We start from the raw sequence: 17,009 nt of genomic DNA, 5'->3' as shown, positions 1-17,009 counted from the left end.
AACTTTTTTTATCCTACCTTCATGTGTTTTTATCACGGGTAGGTTTCTTTAAAAAATACAACATTTTGAGCAAAAAGCTGAGATAATTGCATTTTTGTAAAGGACTTTTAAAAGAGATCAGATTCAGAGCGATGATTGAAACATACACAGAGTTTGAACTGTTTGGCCTAAGGAGATGCTTCCAGGTTTTATAAATTGGGTAAGAGCGCCAACTGGTGGATAACGGAAATATGGATTGCCAGAAAAACTTGTCATTGGCAGGGAAGTGTTTTCTCTTGGAAAAGAGCATGGAAAGAGTTAAAGTTTCCTTTAAAACTGTAGAGACTGACATGTACTGTAGATTTATTTCATTGTGCTTTGGTTAGGATCCCAGCGTGATGGTAAAATTGCAGTGAAATGGTCGCCCCTAATGTTATCAGAAGAAAATAACCTCATAACACAGAGAAATGACCACAGCATGCCGGGTCGATCTGCACTTGAAGGTCTGCCCACATTTTCAGGCTTTGTCTCATTTTGAGTTCCCTTATATTTCCAGCAATAAATGACACATATGAGCTGACATAGGTCTTCATATGTGCCAGTCTTATCTAGAGCTCATGAAGAAAAGCTTCTCACGCCTGTAGGTCCTCGCCTTTCGTTATTACTAGACATTCAGTTTAAGAGGGACACAATTCACGGCCATAATGGAAATGAATTGGCATCTAAATGGGGAAATGAGAGACTGGGCAAGAGAAGATACCCGATTCTTAAAGAGTTCACCGTAGGGCCACGGTAACGCAGGCGGTTCAGGCTAGGGTTGGCTTATTTATGTAGTTGTCTTTGGTGAAAGTAGTGGTGACGCACATCACATTTAACATACAGTGATTGTTTAGTGGAATCAGAATCAAACGTTTGTAAATTGTGTAATAAATCAACTGATGACAAAAACACTAAGGTCAAGATTATTACACAAAATATATTTCTTGAATGCACTTAGTCGCTTTGAATAAAAGCATCTGTTTCATGCATAAATGTGAATTGTAGGGATGCATCGATATATCGGCCTGTAATCGGTATCAGCACATAAACTTATAGCTATTTTCCCACTATCATGCTCTTAGTCAAAGTGCCATACAAATTCAGTTGTGTTTTTGTTAATTAGATTTCAAAGGTTGTCTAAACAATGAATTTTTTTGTCTAACTTAAAGAATTACTCCACTTTTATAAAAAAATCCAGATAATTTTCTCACCCCCATATCATCCAAGATGTTAAGTCTTTAGAAGTTTTTTGAGGGAAATATTCCAGGATTTTTCTCCATATAGTGAACTTTAGTGGAGCTCAAAAGTTTACAGTTTCAATGCAGCTACAAAGGACTCTAAATGATCCCAACCGAGACATAAGAGTCTTATCTAGTGAAACTGTCATCAAAAAATGAAAAAAGGACTTTTTAACCACAACTTCTCGTCTTGCACTAGCCGTGTGATGCGCCAATGCGACCTCACGTATTCCGTAATCAAGTGGAAAGGTTACGCGTTACATCTGTGAAACTCACACTTGTGGACCATTTTAAACAATAAACTGACACAAAGACATGAAGTAGTATCAATTCACAAACAACAACATCTGAACACTCCTCTTTCTTCACACTTGTAAACACTGGAGCTGCAGTTTCGCATACGTCATGCATGACCTATTAATGTGATTACGTTATATGTAAGGTCACGCTAGCGCATCACACGGCTAGTTAAAGACAAGAAGTTGTGGTTTAAAAGTACTTATTTTTTTGCAAAATTGATGATTGTTTCACTAGATAAGACCCTTTGAAGCTGCACTGAAACTGTAAACTGTTGAGGTCTTCAGTGAGCAGTGAACACAGAGCAGTGGGCAGATATGACTGCAGCACCCAGGGACCAACTGGAGAAAAGCCTTGCTCGAAGGGCACCTCAGTCACAACCTGCTGGTCATCAGAATCAAACCAGTGACCTATGGGTTACATGCCCGACTCTCTAGCCCGTAATCCACAACGGCCCATTTCAGCAGATATTCAGCAGAAATCATCTTTCTAGAGCTGATCATTGTAGAAAACAGAAGCTTACATATACTTCATAATCGTCCCTTCTTTGTTTCACTGAAGAAAGAAAAGCACATTGGTTTAGATTGATATGGTGAAAAAAACAATAATTTTTTTTCTCTTCTTTAAGAGTCGGTTGCTGTGAGATTTGTCTATCCCAAAACAATTCATTTCTTTCTTTCACTTGCAGCTGTCCCGCTGGGTTTCATAGAGCTTCAGTCCCCAAAAACAATGACCCACTTTATTTATTTCTTTTCTTTAAACAATCCATTTTTTTGTCCGGCTTACAGCACAATGGACTTATTTAAAAAAGTAAATCTGTAAAATGATATGCAGAAAACAACAAGAGTAACAGAGTTAGAAAGACAGATAAGAGGTATACTGTAAGTGTATCACGGGTCTTCATTTAGATCCACTGTTCATCACATGAGATCTTCATCAAACTAAACCTTCAATATAGTCAGAAATTGGTTCTCACTCACGATGAAATCATGATTCAACAAAAACTTTCGTATTAAAATTTCTTCTAAATGTATAAAAAAATTTACAATTATTATATACATTATATTATACATTATTATATCCTGCTGCTTTTTTCAGCACATATAAAGAAGATGCGCATAATCATAAATCTTGACATCATGAAAGAGCCATTTGTAAACGTTTATGTAAATGTAGTAAGATCTCCTGTCAGTTTTATTTTAGATACAGACTTTCATATTAATTAATTGTAATATTAATATATGTCTTTGTTATCGCATCCAATACTTTAATGTTACTACAGTGGACACAAAACAGACTATAAAACAGAATATAACCGGTAATAAATATGATCATGAATTTCTTTTCTAACACTTTTGATTCGGTGACAAAACTGCTCTAAAATTTTCTGTGGGCCAGCGCTGCATTGCGGAAAGCCCTTATATGGAGCTAGATTGGGTGTGTTTTATGCAAATCGCCAACCTTGTGCATGTGGTTGCTCTAAATTCACTAACATAAGAAAAATTTTAAAAACAAATTCACGTGCGTGCGCACATGTTGTGAATTACGTGGAATGTTTTTGTGAGAAGTTCACGTATGTGTATACATACGAAAAAAGTAATTATTAGTGAATAAGACTCATTGTGCTTTAAAATCTTCAACAATGTCTTCCCCATAGACTTTTATTTTTAGTGCACTAATGTAACTGGGATTTTAGTTACTTCTTTGGTAGTTAATGCAATTCGGTAGATAATAGTGCTTGGTGATAATTTGATAACAATAAATTTGATGAGTGATCGATAATGTTTGCGTAATGCTGCGCAGGCATTTTGAATAGATTGCACTTCTGGATGCCGCACGTGGTCTCGGTTTACAATCACAATGTCACTCACTCAGTTAGACTTGGAGGAGTGGAGTAAGAAAAATTTGCGACAGTAGCTGTGTTTCCATCCAAACGTGAAGCGAATCTTTTCAAAATTTGCAAAAAAAGAGAAACAAACAAATGCGAATTAGATGCGTTTCCATCAAGTGGTTTAAGTGAATGACCGGTATTGGTTACCCAGAAACCAACACAAAAACAAGGCACGCTTGAAAAATGGAGACATGACTGCATGTAGTCACGATTGGGCAAGTTATAATTTATTAGCAGGGCAGTTTGTAATTGCCAAACTAAATGCTGTGCACAGAAGAAGGAATGCAGCATTTTTGATGCAGGCACTAGCAGCAAGGGCATTAAGACGATGTCGTGATAATGATTTTAATAGTTATATTCTAAACTTTATTCTACCTCAAATGATCACTTATTTGGAAAGTATTTGTCATGTTTTGAATAAAAAGTAGTTTAAACCATCATTAACTGTTTTTTACAATTTTCATTCAGAAGCAAAAACATGCCTTTAAATAAAGACTGGTCATGTGTCGCGACAATTATAGATATCGACTGTTGCAGGGAAAAAACACGTGGTATTTTCCCCCCATATCGCCCAGCCCTAGTAGATAATGTTCATGTTTTGAGCCAGCATGGTTCTTAAACACAAACCGAAGATTAAATCCCAGAAACTACATAATTGACTTTGATTTATGCTGACCGGTACTTTTTCCATTCACCTTTAATACCAACATTACACGATACAACCTGATCTCCACAATCTCTCAATGATCCTACAGTGATACTTACTCTCGATTAAAATAAAAGCTTTCCAGACAACAATCATCAGACAGCCCCTTTAATCTGCCCTTGACACACTCACCGTCATTTCTCTTCACCGCACACAAAATGACTCTTATCCCATCAAATGGATGAAACAGGCTGTAATTTAAAGGCAATTGCGGGTCATTTTCAGTGCAGTTCTGCCTCTCTCTCTCTCTCTCTCTCTCTCTCTCTCTCTCTCTCTCTCTCTCTCTCTCTCTCTCTCTCTCTCTCTCTCTCTCTCTCTCTTGCTCTCTCTCTCCAGCTCTGACTGCCTCTGAAAGCCACTGTCTGCCAGCCAGACTTCATTTGGATCATTACATATCTGGAGAGAGAAAGGGGAAATCCTGTAGCACTAGAATGAATGAATAATTTTGACTAATTGAATATTTGGTTAAAAGCTCTCATCTGATGTGTGTGTGTGTGTGTGTTTCTGTGTTATAGATAATGAGACGAGTGAAGCCTGGAATGAAGGAGTATGAGATGGAGAGGTGAGCATTGATGGATGGATGGTTTCACACAGTTTTCTGCAGGTGATCTCTGGAGATCCACCAATATTTCCACTGACACTTGGCAGGTTTGATTTGGATTAAAACCAACTTTGGTGTGATTTCTCTGTTAGTGTTAACGCTGCCATTCCAACCTTGGTGCATACAAAATGATCTTTTGTGCTGTTTGACCAAATATGAACTCAAACTGGACCAAAACATTTAAATAAACCAAAAACAGGATATGATGTCACAAGATGTGACCACAGAAATTACATGATTTGACAACATAGAAAGAGCGCACCTGCTTTTTAATCTGTCATTTGCTGCAACAATCACAGATGACATATTTTGTAATTTTTATTGGAATAACTAATTTGGTGCTCAATATCTCATAATTACATTACTCTGGGTTTCATATGAACTATATTATTATAGTCATTAAAAGTGTCGAGACCACAGTCTATCTGCTATCTGTTTTTGTGTAGAAATTCTTAACTTAAAATATTTCATGAGCTTTTTGTGAATTCTTACCTGATACAAATAAAACCATACAGTATGTACAGATATACAATGAGTGTGTTTAGTCTTAATACACAAATATCCATCCTATAGTTAAAGGGGACAGAGAATGAAAAAGCATTTTTACCTTGTCTTTGTTGAATAATGGTAGTCAACCCACATTCACAAACATACAAAAAGTGCTAAACATGCTAAACATCTCAGTCTCATAGAAATTCCTCTTTTAGAAATGTCAGCCAGAAAACAGCCCAATCTGAAAAACTGATGCTTATGACATCACAGGCATCTAACTGCCCCTCCACTTTAAAATAATTGGCTACATTTTTTGAGTGGCAGCAAAGTCAGCCAATCAGTAATGTGATTGCAAGTTAAGCCAGTAGGGGAAGCCAAATAGGTGCAAAACCACTTATTTAAAATCCCCCACCCTAATAGAGCTATCTGAGAGAGGTTTTTAGGAAGCTTCTAAGGCATTACAGACCCAAACAACATTTTTTTTTGTCTACATGTCACATCACAGAACAAGGATAAATACTCCGTTCAACCATTCTATGTCACCTTTAACTAATGAGGTTGTTATCCTTATGCCTTTAGGTTGAGCATCTTTAGGCTTGGTGTTAAAAATGTCAACACTTAAGTGATCCAGAAATAAAATGTGTCCTTTTGATTGAAATACTATTGTGAACAGACTCTTAGGCCATTTTGTTGTAGGTTTGCAGGCAGATTATGTGGAAACACAGTAAGTTTAGCTCTGGATTTACAGGTTTTTCTCTTAGTGAATTTAAATGAATGCCCAAAGTTATTTAAATATATGCCAACTAATATTCGTAGCAGCATAGTTTGCATGTAGGATTTAGTTTTAGAGAGATGGAGAAAATAAAGTGGAGTAACTGTGCAGACTGGGTAAAAATAGACGGTGAATGTGCGTCACAATAGGACGCTTTCGGTGTAGACGGCTTCATTAACGGCACTCGTCTATTTCTGAGTGATCTAGTTTTGTTTTTCATCAGTCTAAAGAGATGAGATGTTGTTTTTGAGAAACTAATGTGATGATGATATCATCTCCTATCCTCAGGTTTGATGTAGCCACACAAGAATGAACTTTCTGAGATATAAAAATCTATCCGGTACCTTGACTTTCTTGTCTAATGTCACAGCGTTTTATGTATTTATGATGCATGATATTTATAGACATATATTGCACACAGCTCCTTAAACTCTAGCTTTTTTAGATATTTTAAGATGTTCGTGTCTTTCTTTGTTCAGTCGAGAAGAAATTACGTTTTTTTCTCCATATAGTGGACTTTAAAAATGAAAAAAAAAGTACGGTAACACTATACTTGAAGGGGTGGGCATAAGACTTATATTTTATGCACGTTTATGACAACTGTCATCATGTGTCATTCGCTCATTTTTAATGCAATGACGACATTGTTTGAGATGTCTGTCTTTGTTATGAGAACTTAACATAAACCAATAATAACTTGTCATGACAACTTAACAAACTACTTGACAGAGTATTTAATGTAATTTAATGACAAGTTAAATTTGTACCACTGTAGTTGAGGTCAAGGAAAATATGAAGAGTTTGGTTCCAAAACGCAATAAACGCCATTTTTGAAAAAAATGAGTTACTGCCAAAATCAGTATTATATCAGGTCAGTAGTTAAAAGTAAATTCTTAATTTTACGCAAAATCCAATATCCGCCGTGTTATTCTGTCATCTTTTCTCCCTTTTTTCCCAAAATGGGACAAACGCCACTCCCACTTTTTTACAGAACGCAATAACTCCATTTCTGATATTACAGCCCACCGTTCACGCAATGTAAACAAACAATGGCGGACGCGCTGAGTCCACGGAGTCCTGGTTTTCCTCATCTACTTTGTACTACGTGATCAACAAACAAAACAAAATAATACTTTAATTGCATTGATAAACCTGTGATGGTTTTCTGTGATGGGAAAGAAACGTAAGCCATCAGCATCTAATATTTTCCCTGAGAGGCACTCGGGAGACGGGTGCTTGTTCTCCCGACAGCATCAAGCTTCTCATGCTAACACATTGACCCCAGAGGATCTTATGAAAAACTTTACATAATTTTACTCAAAGTCAACGAAAATCGAGCAGGACCAAAAACATTTTACAGTCGATCGCTGTGAAAGACGTTAAGCGAAGACGTCAAGTAACCGCAATGACAGTGATCTTAATATGACAAGTAAGTGTTTTGATTAATAACATTAATGTTTATATTTTTAATTAGTGTGTACAACTAGTCAACTAAATGAATATAACATGGCAAAGATGAATGCACATTTATATAGGCTATTGATTCAATAGATTTATAGCATTTTGAATAAAAACTTGTCATGGATTTATTGCATTTTGTGGAAAAAATAATCCGTTTTTATAATAAATCTTTGAAAATCAACTTATGGATTTGAATTTTTTATGTTTTTATAACCTAAAGATGCTGTGTGAAAGTTTGTAACAGAAAATAGTTGTTTTCATCTTGTCACTTTCTTGGTATAGAAAACACGTTTTTACCAAAATTTGTCAAAATGGATTTATTGCGTTTTGGAACCAAACTCTTCATATTTATCACGCTGTTATGAAACTACACTCACCTAAAGGATTATAAGGAACACCTGTTCAATTTCTCATTAATGCAATTATCTAATCAACCAATCACATGGCAGTTGCTTCAATGCATTTAGGGGTGTGGTCCTGGTCAAGATAATCTCCAGAGCTTCAAAGTTGATTTAATCAATTTAGAGCATGGCATGATTGTTGGTGCCATCTGCTCAGTTACTGGGATTTTCACGCACAACCATTTCTAGGGTTTACAAAGAATGGTGTGAAAAGGGAAAATCATCCAGTATGCGGCAGTCCTTGTTGATGCTAGAGGTCAACTTTGACTAAAATAATCACTCGTTACAACCAAGGTATGCAGCAAAGCATTTGTGAAGCAACAACACGCACAACCTTGAGGCGGATGGGCTAAAACAGCAGAAGACCCCACCGGGTACCACTCATCTCCTCTACAAATAGAAAAAAGAGGCTACAATTTGCACAAGCTCACCAAAATTACACAGTTGAAGGAAAATGGAAAAATGTTGCCTGGTCTGATTTCTGTTGAGACATTCAGATGGTAGAGTCAGAATTTGGCGTAAACAGAATGAGAACATGGATCCATCATGCCTTGTTACCACTGTGCAGGCTGATGGTGGTGGTGTAATGGTGTGGGATGTTTTCTTGGCACACTTTAGGCCCCTTAGTGCCAATTGGGCATCGTTTAAATGCCACGGCCTACCTGAGCATTGTTTATGAGCATGTCCATCCCTTTATGACCACCATTTACCCATCTTCTGATGGCTACTTTCAGCAGGATAATGCACCATGTCACAAAGAACAAATCATTTCAAATTGGTTTCTTGAACATGACAATGAGTTCACTGTACTAAAATGGCCCCCACAGTCACCAGATCTCAACCCAATAGAGCATCTTTGGGATGTGGTGGAACCCTTCGTGTCCTGGATGTGCATCTCACAAATCTCCATCAACTGCAAGATGCTATCCTATCAATATGGGCCAACATTTCTAAAGAATGCTTTCAGCACCTTGTTGAATCAATGCCAAGTAGAATTAAGGCAGTTCTGAAGGCAAATGGGGGTCAAACACAGTATTTGTATGGTGTTCCTAATAATCCTTTAGGTGAGTGTATTTGACAGAGTATTAACACTTAATGAAATTTTAATGACACATTTAATTTGTATCACTGGTAAAAGTGGTTAGAAAAATATTCATGACACAATTATAATGGCCTCATGACTACCAATGTCAAAGCCAACAGTTTAATGTAATGTCTGAATGCTCCTCTTTCTCCACACTTGTAAACACTGGAGCGGTAGTTTCACATACGTCATGCATGGCCTTTCCACGTGACTACATAAGGTCACGCTGGCGCATTACAAGGTTAGTGCAAGACGAGAAGTTGTGGGTAAAAAAATACTTTTTTTTTTGGCTAGATAAGACTCTTATGCCATCGGTTGGGATTGTTTAGAGCCCTTTGAAGTTGCATTGAAAGTACAAACTTTTGAGATCAACTAAAGTCCACTATATGGAGAAAAATCTTCAAAAAACTTAATTTCTTCTCGGCTGAACAAAGAAAGACAAAAACATCTTGGATGACATTGATAAATTATCAGAATTTTTGTTATGAAAGTGGACTCTTCCTTTAAGATAAGACGCTCTTGTTTTGTCTTGTAAAGAACTCTTCTGTACTGTGGTGGTCGAAGTTTCATGCTGACTAAACCGCATCAGAGAGATCAGTCTAACTGACTGCTTATGTTTTATAGGTGGCATTTTAATCTACATCCTCTAATAATATCATCTCTCTCTTCTCTGCTCCTGTCACTGACCGCCCCATTGCATGCTGGGATGTGACCTTTCTGGCGACATCACGCCTCTGCTTTCTTCATTTGCTCGGTCTGAGGTGTCGTGAGAATCTCATTCCTGTCCAGTGTCTTAACTTTGTCATTTTCAGCTGCCTGCAGGGATTGTTGAGGTTTTTAATGTGTTAGAATATTTTCAGCTCTGTTTGATGTCCTGTGGTTTCATGAAGTGGCATTAAGCCATCTGGTGACTTACTGGTGACTGGATGTAATGAGACGGGGGGGGGGGAGGGGGGGAATCGACTTGCAGACAAAGTGACGTCAGGCTCACTGGACAAACAGGACAAATAGCAACGACAGTCAGACTGTCAATACTCAAGTAGTTCACCCAAATTTGAAAATTCTCATCATTTTCATTTTTAATACCTTGTGACTAGTTGTCATATTCGTGTTTCTTCATGAGCCATGCAAGAACCAATAAGAGTTAACATTATCGATGTGCAACCATATAGGGCTGGGGTATGTATTGAGTTTTTGTAATATCTGTATTTTTTCCCAGTGGGATACTGGATGAGACAATATTGTCTATGTTGGTATGGTCTGATATGACCCTTCTTTGAAACAGAAGCTCTGTCAGATATCTACACTGGGGTCAGACGTAAGCTTTCCATCGAGTTAATGTTGTGGGACTGTTTATTTCCAGGAAACCCTGTCTTTGAATTTTATTTTCATCTCACATGAAACTTTGACTTGCATGTAAACATTTATAGCACTTGAATCAAATAAAATAATAAAGTACTTGGTAAATTATATTATTCCAAAATTACCAAGATGTAAATTTAGCTTAATATCAACCAGCCCTACTGCAGTATTTTTCACACAATTTAGTTTTCACTGTCCTAAAAATGGGCTGATGTCTTCCTTGTCCATCCTTCAGAAATACGTAACTAGTTCTGATTGTGTAGCAGTGTGTTGTGATTTGACGTGACCAGCTTAGCACACATTGTCCAGAAAGGTTCCTGTGGGCGGAGCTTATTTAAAATCTCTGTAGTCCTTGAAAAGTGAATTCTGTTAAAGAAAATATATCCCTTAAGGGCTCATTATAGTTGTGCGTAGGTCCTACGGAGGTTCCGCGTCGGTTTTCATTTATACTATTGCATCGCAATCCGCGTTGAAGTGCAAACACAAGCGTAGACCGCTGATAGGCAGTATCTATGCGTGTGACCACAGTAGCAGCGCGACCATCAATGAAGAAGCAGCTTGGCAAGATAACCCACAAATGAAGAAGAAACAGCAACTTGTTGTGTGTGATTTGAGTAGACCAGCAATGATGGAAGTAAATGAACAGTGACTTTTGTTGCAGTATCACTCCTCAACTTGGATCATCTTTGTTTTCACCATCGCAAACAGAAATGCCTATGACACAGTTTTTTTTACCTGACGGGAGGGGTTCTGGTGGACCAATCACAGCGCTTGCGGCCCGCGTAGAACTGACGCGCTGTTAAAAATTTTGCGAGGTGCACATCAGGCTATGTGGAGCTATCCACAGGCTACGGATATCCTACGGCATAGATCTTACGCATGACTATAAATCGGGCTTTAGCATTGGTCGCATGCGGACTGATCGCATGGAAATTTTTAAGGATTTTATGAGTTGGCTAATTCATATGATTTCATACAAAATGTATGATTATTAGATCAAAACAATAATGAATAATTATCACTGTCTCCTTCGACTTCTTTATCTGTGTGTGTGATTGTAGTTTTCATACAAGCTTTGTAACTTTCATTTGTAAGACATTTTTACTGAATTGGATTTGTAATTGCTTGTTAAGTGAAGCAGGTGAGACCCTTCAGTGTTAATAATGTGAATCACTGCCGGTCTAAAGCTCAATTATAGCTGAAATGAAACGATTCCAGTCCTTCAGTGGTTTCTGTTTGTTTGGTTACGGCTCAACCTTACTGAGATATCTTACAGTTCTGTCTTCAGTCTGAATGAACATTAATGACCACAGACGTGCTGATGCTTTCTACAGTCTGGAATTTGACACACAGAATCAATTTCAATTGAGTTTGGTATGCGATGAGAAAAGCAGAGGCGATTCATGTTGGATTGATGCTGTTGTTTTTGTGAGAACGGTCAGAAATACAGTAACTTCATGTGGAAGGACCTTGAATCTGATTATGTTTTCTCTTTTAGAAATAGTTCACCAAAAGAGGAACATTTGACCACCACAACATTGTTCCAAACCCGTGTGACTTTCTATTAGAATTGATGTTTTATTTCTTATAATATATTCATTATCTGAAAATCTGCTGTACTTTTCAAATCTCATTTGTGCTTTTACTTAATTTAAATACAGCGTTTTTTAATGTGCCGTGTCAAACATCAACATTAAAGAAATAGTATGTAAGAAATTTATATCAATGAATCATAAAATGGCCCCGATATGTCACTAGATATTAAGAAATGATTTTCATTTCAAATACTTATACCACTCACAACGGTGGTCTGGCCAAGATATTGTCATTTAAAAAGTGGAGTTGCAGCCCTCAACTGATGTTTATGTTGTTTTTGTCTATTGGCCACCAGTTTTGTGATTCCAATACCAGTTTTGGCCACAATCCTACATACTGTTCCTTTAAAGTTTGGAGTATAATTCATTTTTTTTATTTACGCACAGTTGAATGCACCGCCTTGCAACGCATACTTGATATGACACTAATGCATACATACTGTACTGTAGGCGTTGGACGCATGCAATACCTCTCCTGGCCTACAGGGGTTTGTAAGGAGCAGTTATAGTCTGTTGTTTATGTTTTTACGCATGCACATTGCGATAAAATGTAATGCATTTCCTAGGCTACTTACAAATGCGCGACCTATTATATGTAGGGTTTCAAAAATCTTATTTTCATAAATCAAATTTTAAAAAAAAGAGTCCTTTAAATTGGTTTTGTTGAAGGAAATTGTGCTATGCACACTGTACGTGGACCCTTACGTACATGTAAAACAACGGACTATGGCCTTAATGGGGTGATGCCATGAGTTAAAACACTTTTCGCGATCGCTCAAACTGTACAAGGAGCGACAGTACTGATTTGTCATTGATGCACATAATTACCCCCACATCGGTCATTACTATCCTCACGTAACAAGTGAAATGTCCCACAGCGAGCTTAAACGTGATTTAGATTGCATGCCCATTAAGGGGAAATTGCTGACAGTTATGTCAAAAATCCCGACCAGAACAAAAAGCAGAGAAGTGAAATTTGCTGTAGTTCAGGGTAAATCAAATATTAGTGGCAAGGATTGCTATGAGAAAATATAACCCCAACATTAAAGGTATGGATTGAGTATTTCTGTACTCGAACACAGTAACATTTCCAACGCGCCCACACAAAATTCAGTTCTTTCTCATGTTTTAACCGGACAAATACACACAAAGCAATCTCGTCATTCTTGTTAAAACAATTATGAGTGTCTTAAAATGAAAATATTCAGTTAAGAAAGAAATTTGTGACATTAGGCCCTATGTTGCTCTGTGCAGAACTCGCTTTTAAAGCGACAATAGCCCCTGTTATTTTGATCGGAAAAATTATCTGTCACTGGAAAAACATAATATGATCCAAACTGTGAGTCATTGAATTACTATTAAATGGTGATGAGATCCAGTGTGGAGATGGGCAGGGACAGAAATCCAGGATTTATTCATATTCTACATTTTTATTCGGGCTACTTATATTAATTTCAGGCTACCAAAAATCGAAGAGTACCTGCCAGGGATTTTGAAATGTTGCTAGCCCTGTCTGTATGTTATGTGTTGTGTAAAATAAAGAGATTCATACGAGTTTGTAACCACATAAAAGTGACTGAATGATGACAGAATTTTCATTTTTGGAGTTGCTACAGAAATACGTTTTTATTTGTTCATGCGGCGCTAAACTAGGACAAACGTGTTGATACGAGGCTTCAGAAACAGTTGTTTTCTTAGATTAATGCCGGCTGTTTCTCCTCATAGCCGCAGGCTGACGGATCTCTCTCTCTCTCTCTATGAACTCCTCCTGTGGTGTTTTAAAGTTTGCTTTTGTTCCTCCAGGACTACACTTTTTTTTCTTTGTCCCGCAGACATTTTTAAGAGCAAATAATGAACATGGTAAGAATAAAGTTTGGCGTTGTCTGCAGGCAACACATGATGAAGATATTCAAAGGTGAAGGATATAAAGTAAAGGTTTTCTGAAGCATCTGTCTGCACGCTGTGAGATCGATGCATTTTTCTGTGTCATACGGTTCTCAGTGTGGTTTGAAAGCGTGAAGCAAATATAAAGAAGTGAAAGCTGGCAGAACAATTGTACGTGGTGACGGCGGGTTAGAAAAGTTGTTTTCCTCTAAAGTTCACTCAAAGTTTATGGTCTGCGGCGATACAGATGTTTGCATGACAAATAGTTTTCTCAGACGAGTTTAATTCTCAAGGTTTCTTCAGATCATCCGAGTTTACTAAAGCGTCGTACTTCAAGAAGTTCACCTGCCAAAAAATCTCAGCAGTTCACATGGAAAGAGCTTGAATTTGTCTCGTGGCATTTGAGATAACAGCTGTCATGGTGTTATTTATTTAGAAACATTGAATATTGGTTGTATGGATCAAGGTTTTTAAAGGTGAAGGATACCCAGAATGCACTGGGCCATGGTCAGGATGATTTGACCACACGATTGGTCTCTCAGGGAGCAATTAAGTCCAACTAAAGTAACCGTGATGCCAGAAAGTTTAGAGACATCAAATCTTTGGCTTTAACTCATTGTCAGCTAAACGCTTGTTATCTCCAGTGGGTCAAAGTGATGTTTGTTACAGGTTACATCTGACACTGCATGCGCAAAACAAACTAACAACTGTTAAAAGTGCCAAAGAATGCATTGATACCATATGTTCAATTGTCTCTGATATCTACATAGAAGGTTTGTGGCTTTATTAAGAGCAAAAATGATCCAGAAACAGTTTTTCATGTCCATTTACAACCCTTTATAATGAAATGGTCTATTATTACCTTATTTAAAAGGGTCATGAATAATAATGTTGAGCTCTGCTCTGATTGGCTGTTCTCCTTCAGTAGCTCTGTGTGTGTGTAAACAGATCTTATGTTTGAGTCTGGATCAGATTTTGAGGAATAATTAATTGTTTGGAGATTGTTAATGGACGTTTCTGAGTTGTAAGTTTGTGTTTTTTTCAGTATGGACCTGCAAAACGTAACGTCAAAAGTAGTATTTAAGACTAAACGCTGGCATATAGAATTAACTAGCATATAGCATTAACTAGCATATAGCATTAACTAGCATATAACCTTAACTAGCATATATCATTAACTAGCATAGCATATAGCATTAACTAGCATATGGAGGGTATGCATTGACGTCACTTTTCCATGAGAGCTCGCCCGGTTGAGTGGCAAAACATTCAACAAAATGGCTGGTTTTTATAGGGGCTGCTGCGGAAATGGCATTAAAACTGACTATTATCAGCTTAAATTAAATTTAGTTGGACTTGATAGCAGAGGTGGACAATACTTAGTTACATTAGTTACATTTTCCAAGCATCTGTGCTTTATTAGGATGTTTGTATTGGAGAAAATTTTACTTCACTACACTCTAAAGCATAGAATCATACTGTGTATTCTTTAATATTGCATATTAAAATTTATTTAATACCTAATTACATTAAAATTGTGTACTTTTACTTGAGTAAAAGTATGTTAATGTACTTAAATATTAAATGTAAGACAAACACGTGTATTTATTTTTATAAATAAAAATTATGATAATATGCTTTGGAATGTATGTTTTCCAAAGAAAAATACGGATAAAATATAAATACTTGAAAAAACCTTTAAGTAGCAATTAAAACCTCTGCTTGATAGTGACCTAGCAACTTGTCAACCCACCTGTGATCTGTGTTTTTCCGTGTTTTTTGTCAGTCTGTAAAACGCTAGCTCCGAATTCTTGTTAATCTGTTAGTAGAGTCTATCGCACAGCAGCTTTTTCTCATTTCGACGCGTTTTCACTGTGCTTTCGCTGATTTCACACTGTACTCAAATGCTGCCGCTCTGTCTTTTGCCACTCAGTGGGTGTAACCGCGGTCCCTCTTGCCGACGGTGATGTCATGTGCATACCCTCTATTGCAAAAACTAGCATATAGTGCTAACTCGGCAGTCACAACTTTGTCTTTATCATTGTAACAACATTGTAATTAATTTAATGTTGTGGTGTACATCTCGACTGTGATGTCACAGTTGGTGTTATGTTGAGATTGGTCTGTTTTCAGCGGTCTTTTGCATGCACAAGGTTTACATAAGAAGGAGGAAACAATCGTGTTTGACGCTCATGATATCTCATTACCATTTAATACATTTAAAATATTTTAAAGCACAATATGTACGTTTTTGCCACCAGAAGTCGCATTTTTCAAACAATAATGAAGATGAAGCTTGATGATGCTATAAAGGAGAGTGAAACAATATGAGATGTTGTTTGTTGTTTTCACCATTCGAGAGTGAAGTCTCTGTCGAGTCCTAGTTGGTCTCCTTCACAAAAACACCACGCCAATAATATTGATCTTTCTTTTATTTCACCATTTGTCTCAAATCCTTCTTCGTCTTAATCATATTTCAGCGTTTGTGGTTTGATTCAGTTCTACGGCTTTTTAGATGTTGTCAGCTATTCATCTGTCAGCTTGTGTTTTTTCTTGAAAGGTTTGGATGGGAAACAGAAGCACTGGTTGTTCTTCTCTATTTTGTCATCTCTTTAAGGTTTCACTGTCCTGTCGTTTCGCACGTAGCTTCTCAAACAAAGTCAAATGTTGCATGAGATCCTGAGTCCTTTGGTTTCTCTTCCTTTATTCTGATGTTGGCGGTCTTGAAGATTCAGATAAAGATGCTGTGAAGAGGTGAAGTCTTTGTCAGAGATTCTCTTATATTTATAAAGAAATACAGCTGTTGTTATGGTTACAGGTTATAAATAGGCAGTGCAGGTGACAGGGGAACTAAACATGCAGGATGAAAGACGCCACTGAAATCTATCCCACAATTCCCTGCTCCACTGTGTCTCTCATCAGGTGCTGTTGTTAAATGCCAGGGCAAAATCTTATTGTCTAGATAAATTAGTCAACACCAGTTCTCACTCGTGAATCTTTATAACTATAACTTGTAATTGATGTGATTTAATTTAGCTAAAGAACAATCGCACACGGATGTGTTTTCTGTGTTGGAGAATGAAGTCTTGTTTTTGACATTTATGTCGTGCACGTTGTTATGTGACCATCTGTGTGTCGTTCTGTCTCTCGCTCACTAACCTTTATTTTAACCTCGTCCTCACATCACATTCATATATAACTGTAATT

At 37.2% G+C, this 17,009-nt stretch overlaps 1 protein-coding gene across 1 annotated transcript in view; it reads left to right on the top strand.

Annotated features, from left to right (window-relative positions):
* Window positions 1-17,009, top strand: part of pepd (peptidase D) — a 75,132-nt gene that overhangs the window by 29,122 nt on the left and 29,001 nt on the right. Inside the window, exon 9 of the mRNA XM_073853900.1 lies at window positions 4,666-4,712. Coding sequence (XP_073710001.1) covers window positions 4,666-4,712 — 47 coding nt within the window. The remainder of the gene's footprint in view (window positions 1-4,665; window positions 4,713-17,009) is intronic.

The sequence above is a fragment of the Misgurnus anguillicaudatus genome, chromosome 15 (genome assembly GCF_027580225.2).
Source record: "Misgurnus anguillicaudatus chromosome 15, ASM2758022v2, whole genome shotgun sequence".
NCBI classification, from domain to species: domain Eukaryota; kingdom Metazoa; phylum Chordata; class Actinopteri; order Cypriniformes; family Cobitidae; genus Misgurnus; species Misgurnus anguillicaudatus.
The sequence above is the reverse complement of the archived record's forward strand: the minus strand, read 5'-3'. Positions and strand labels throughout refer to the sequence as shown.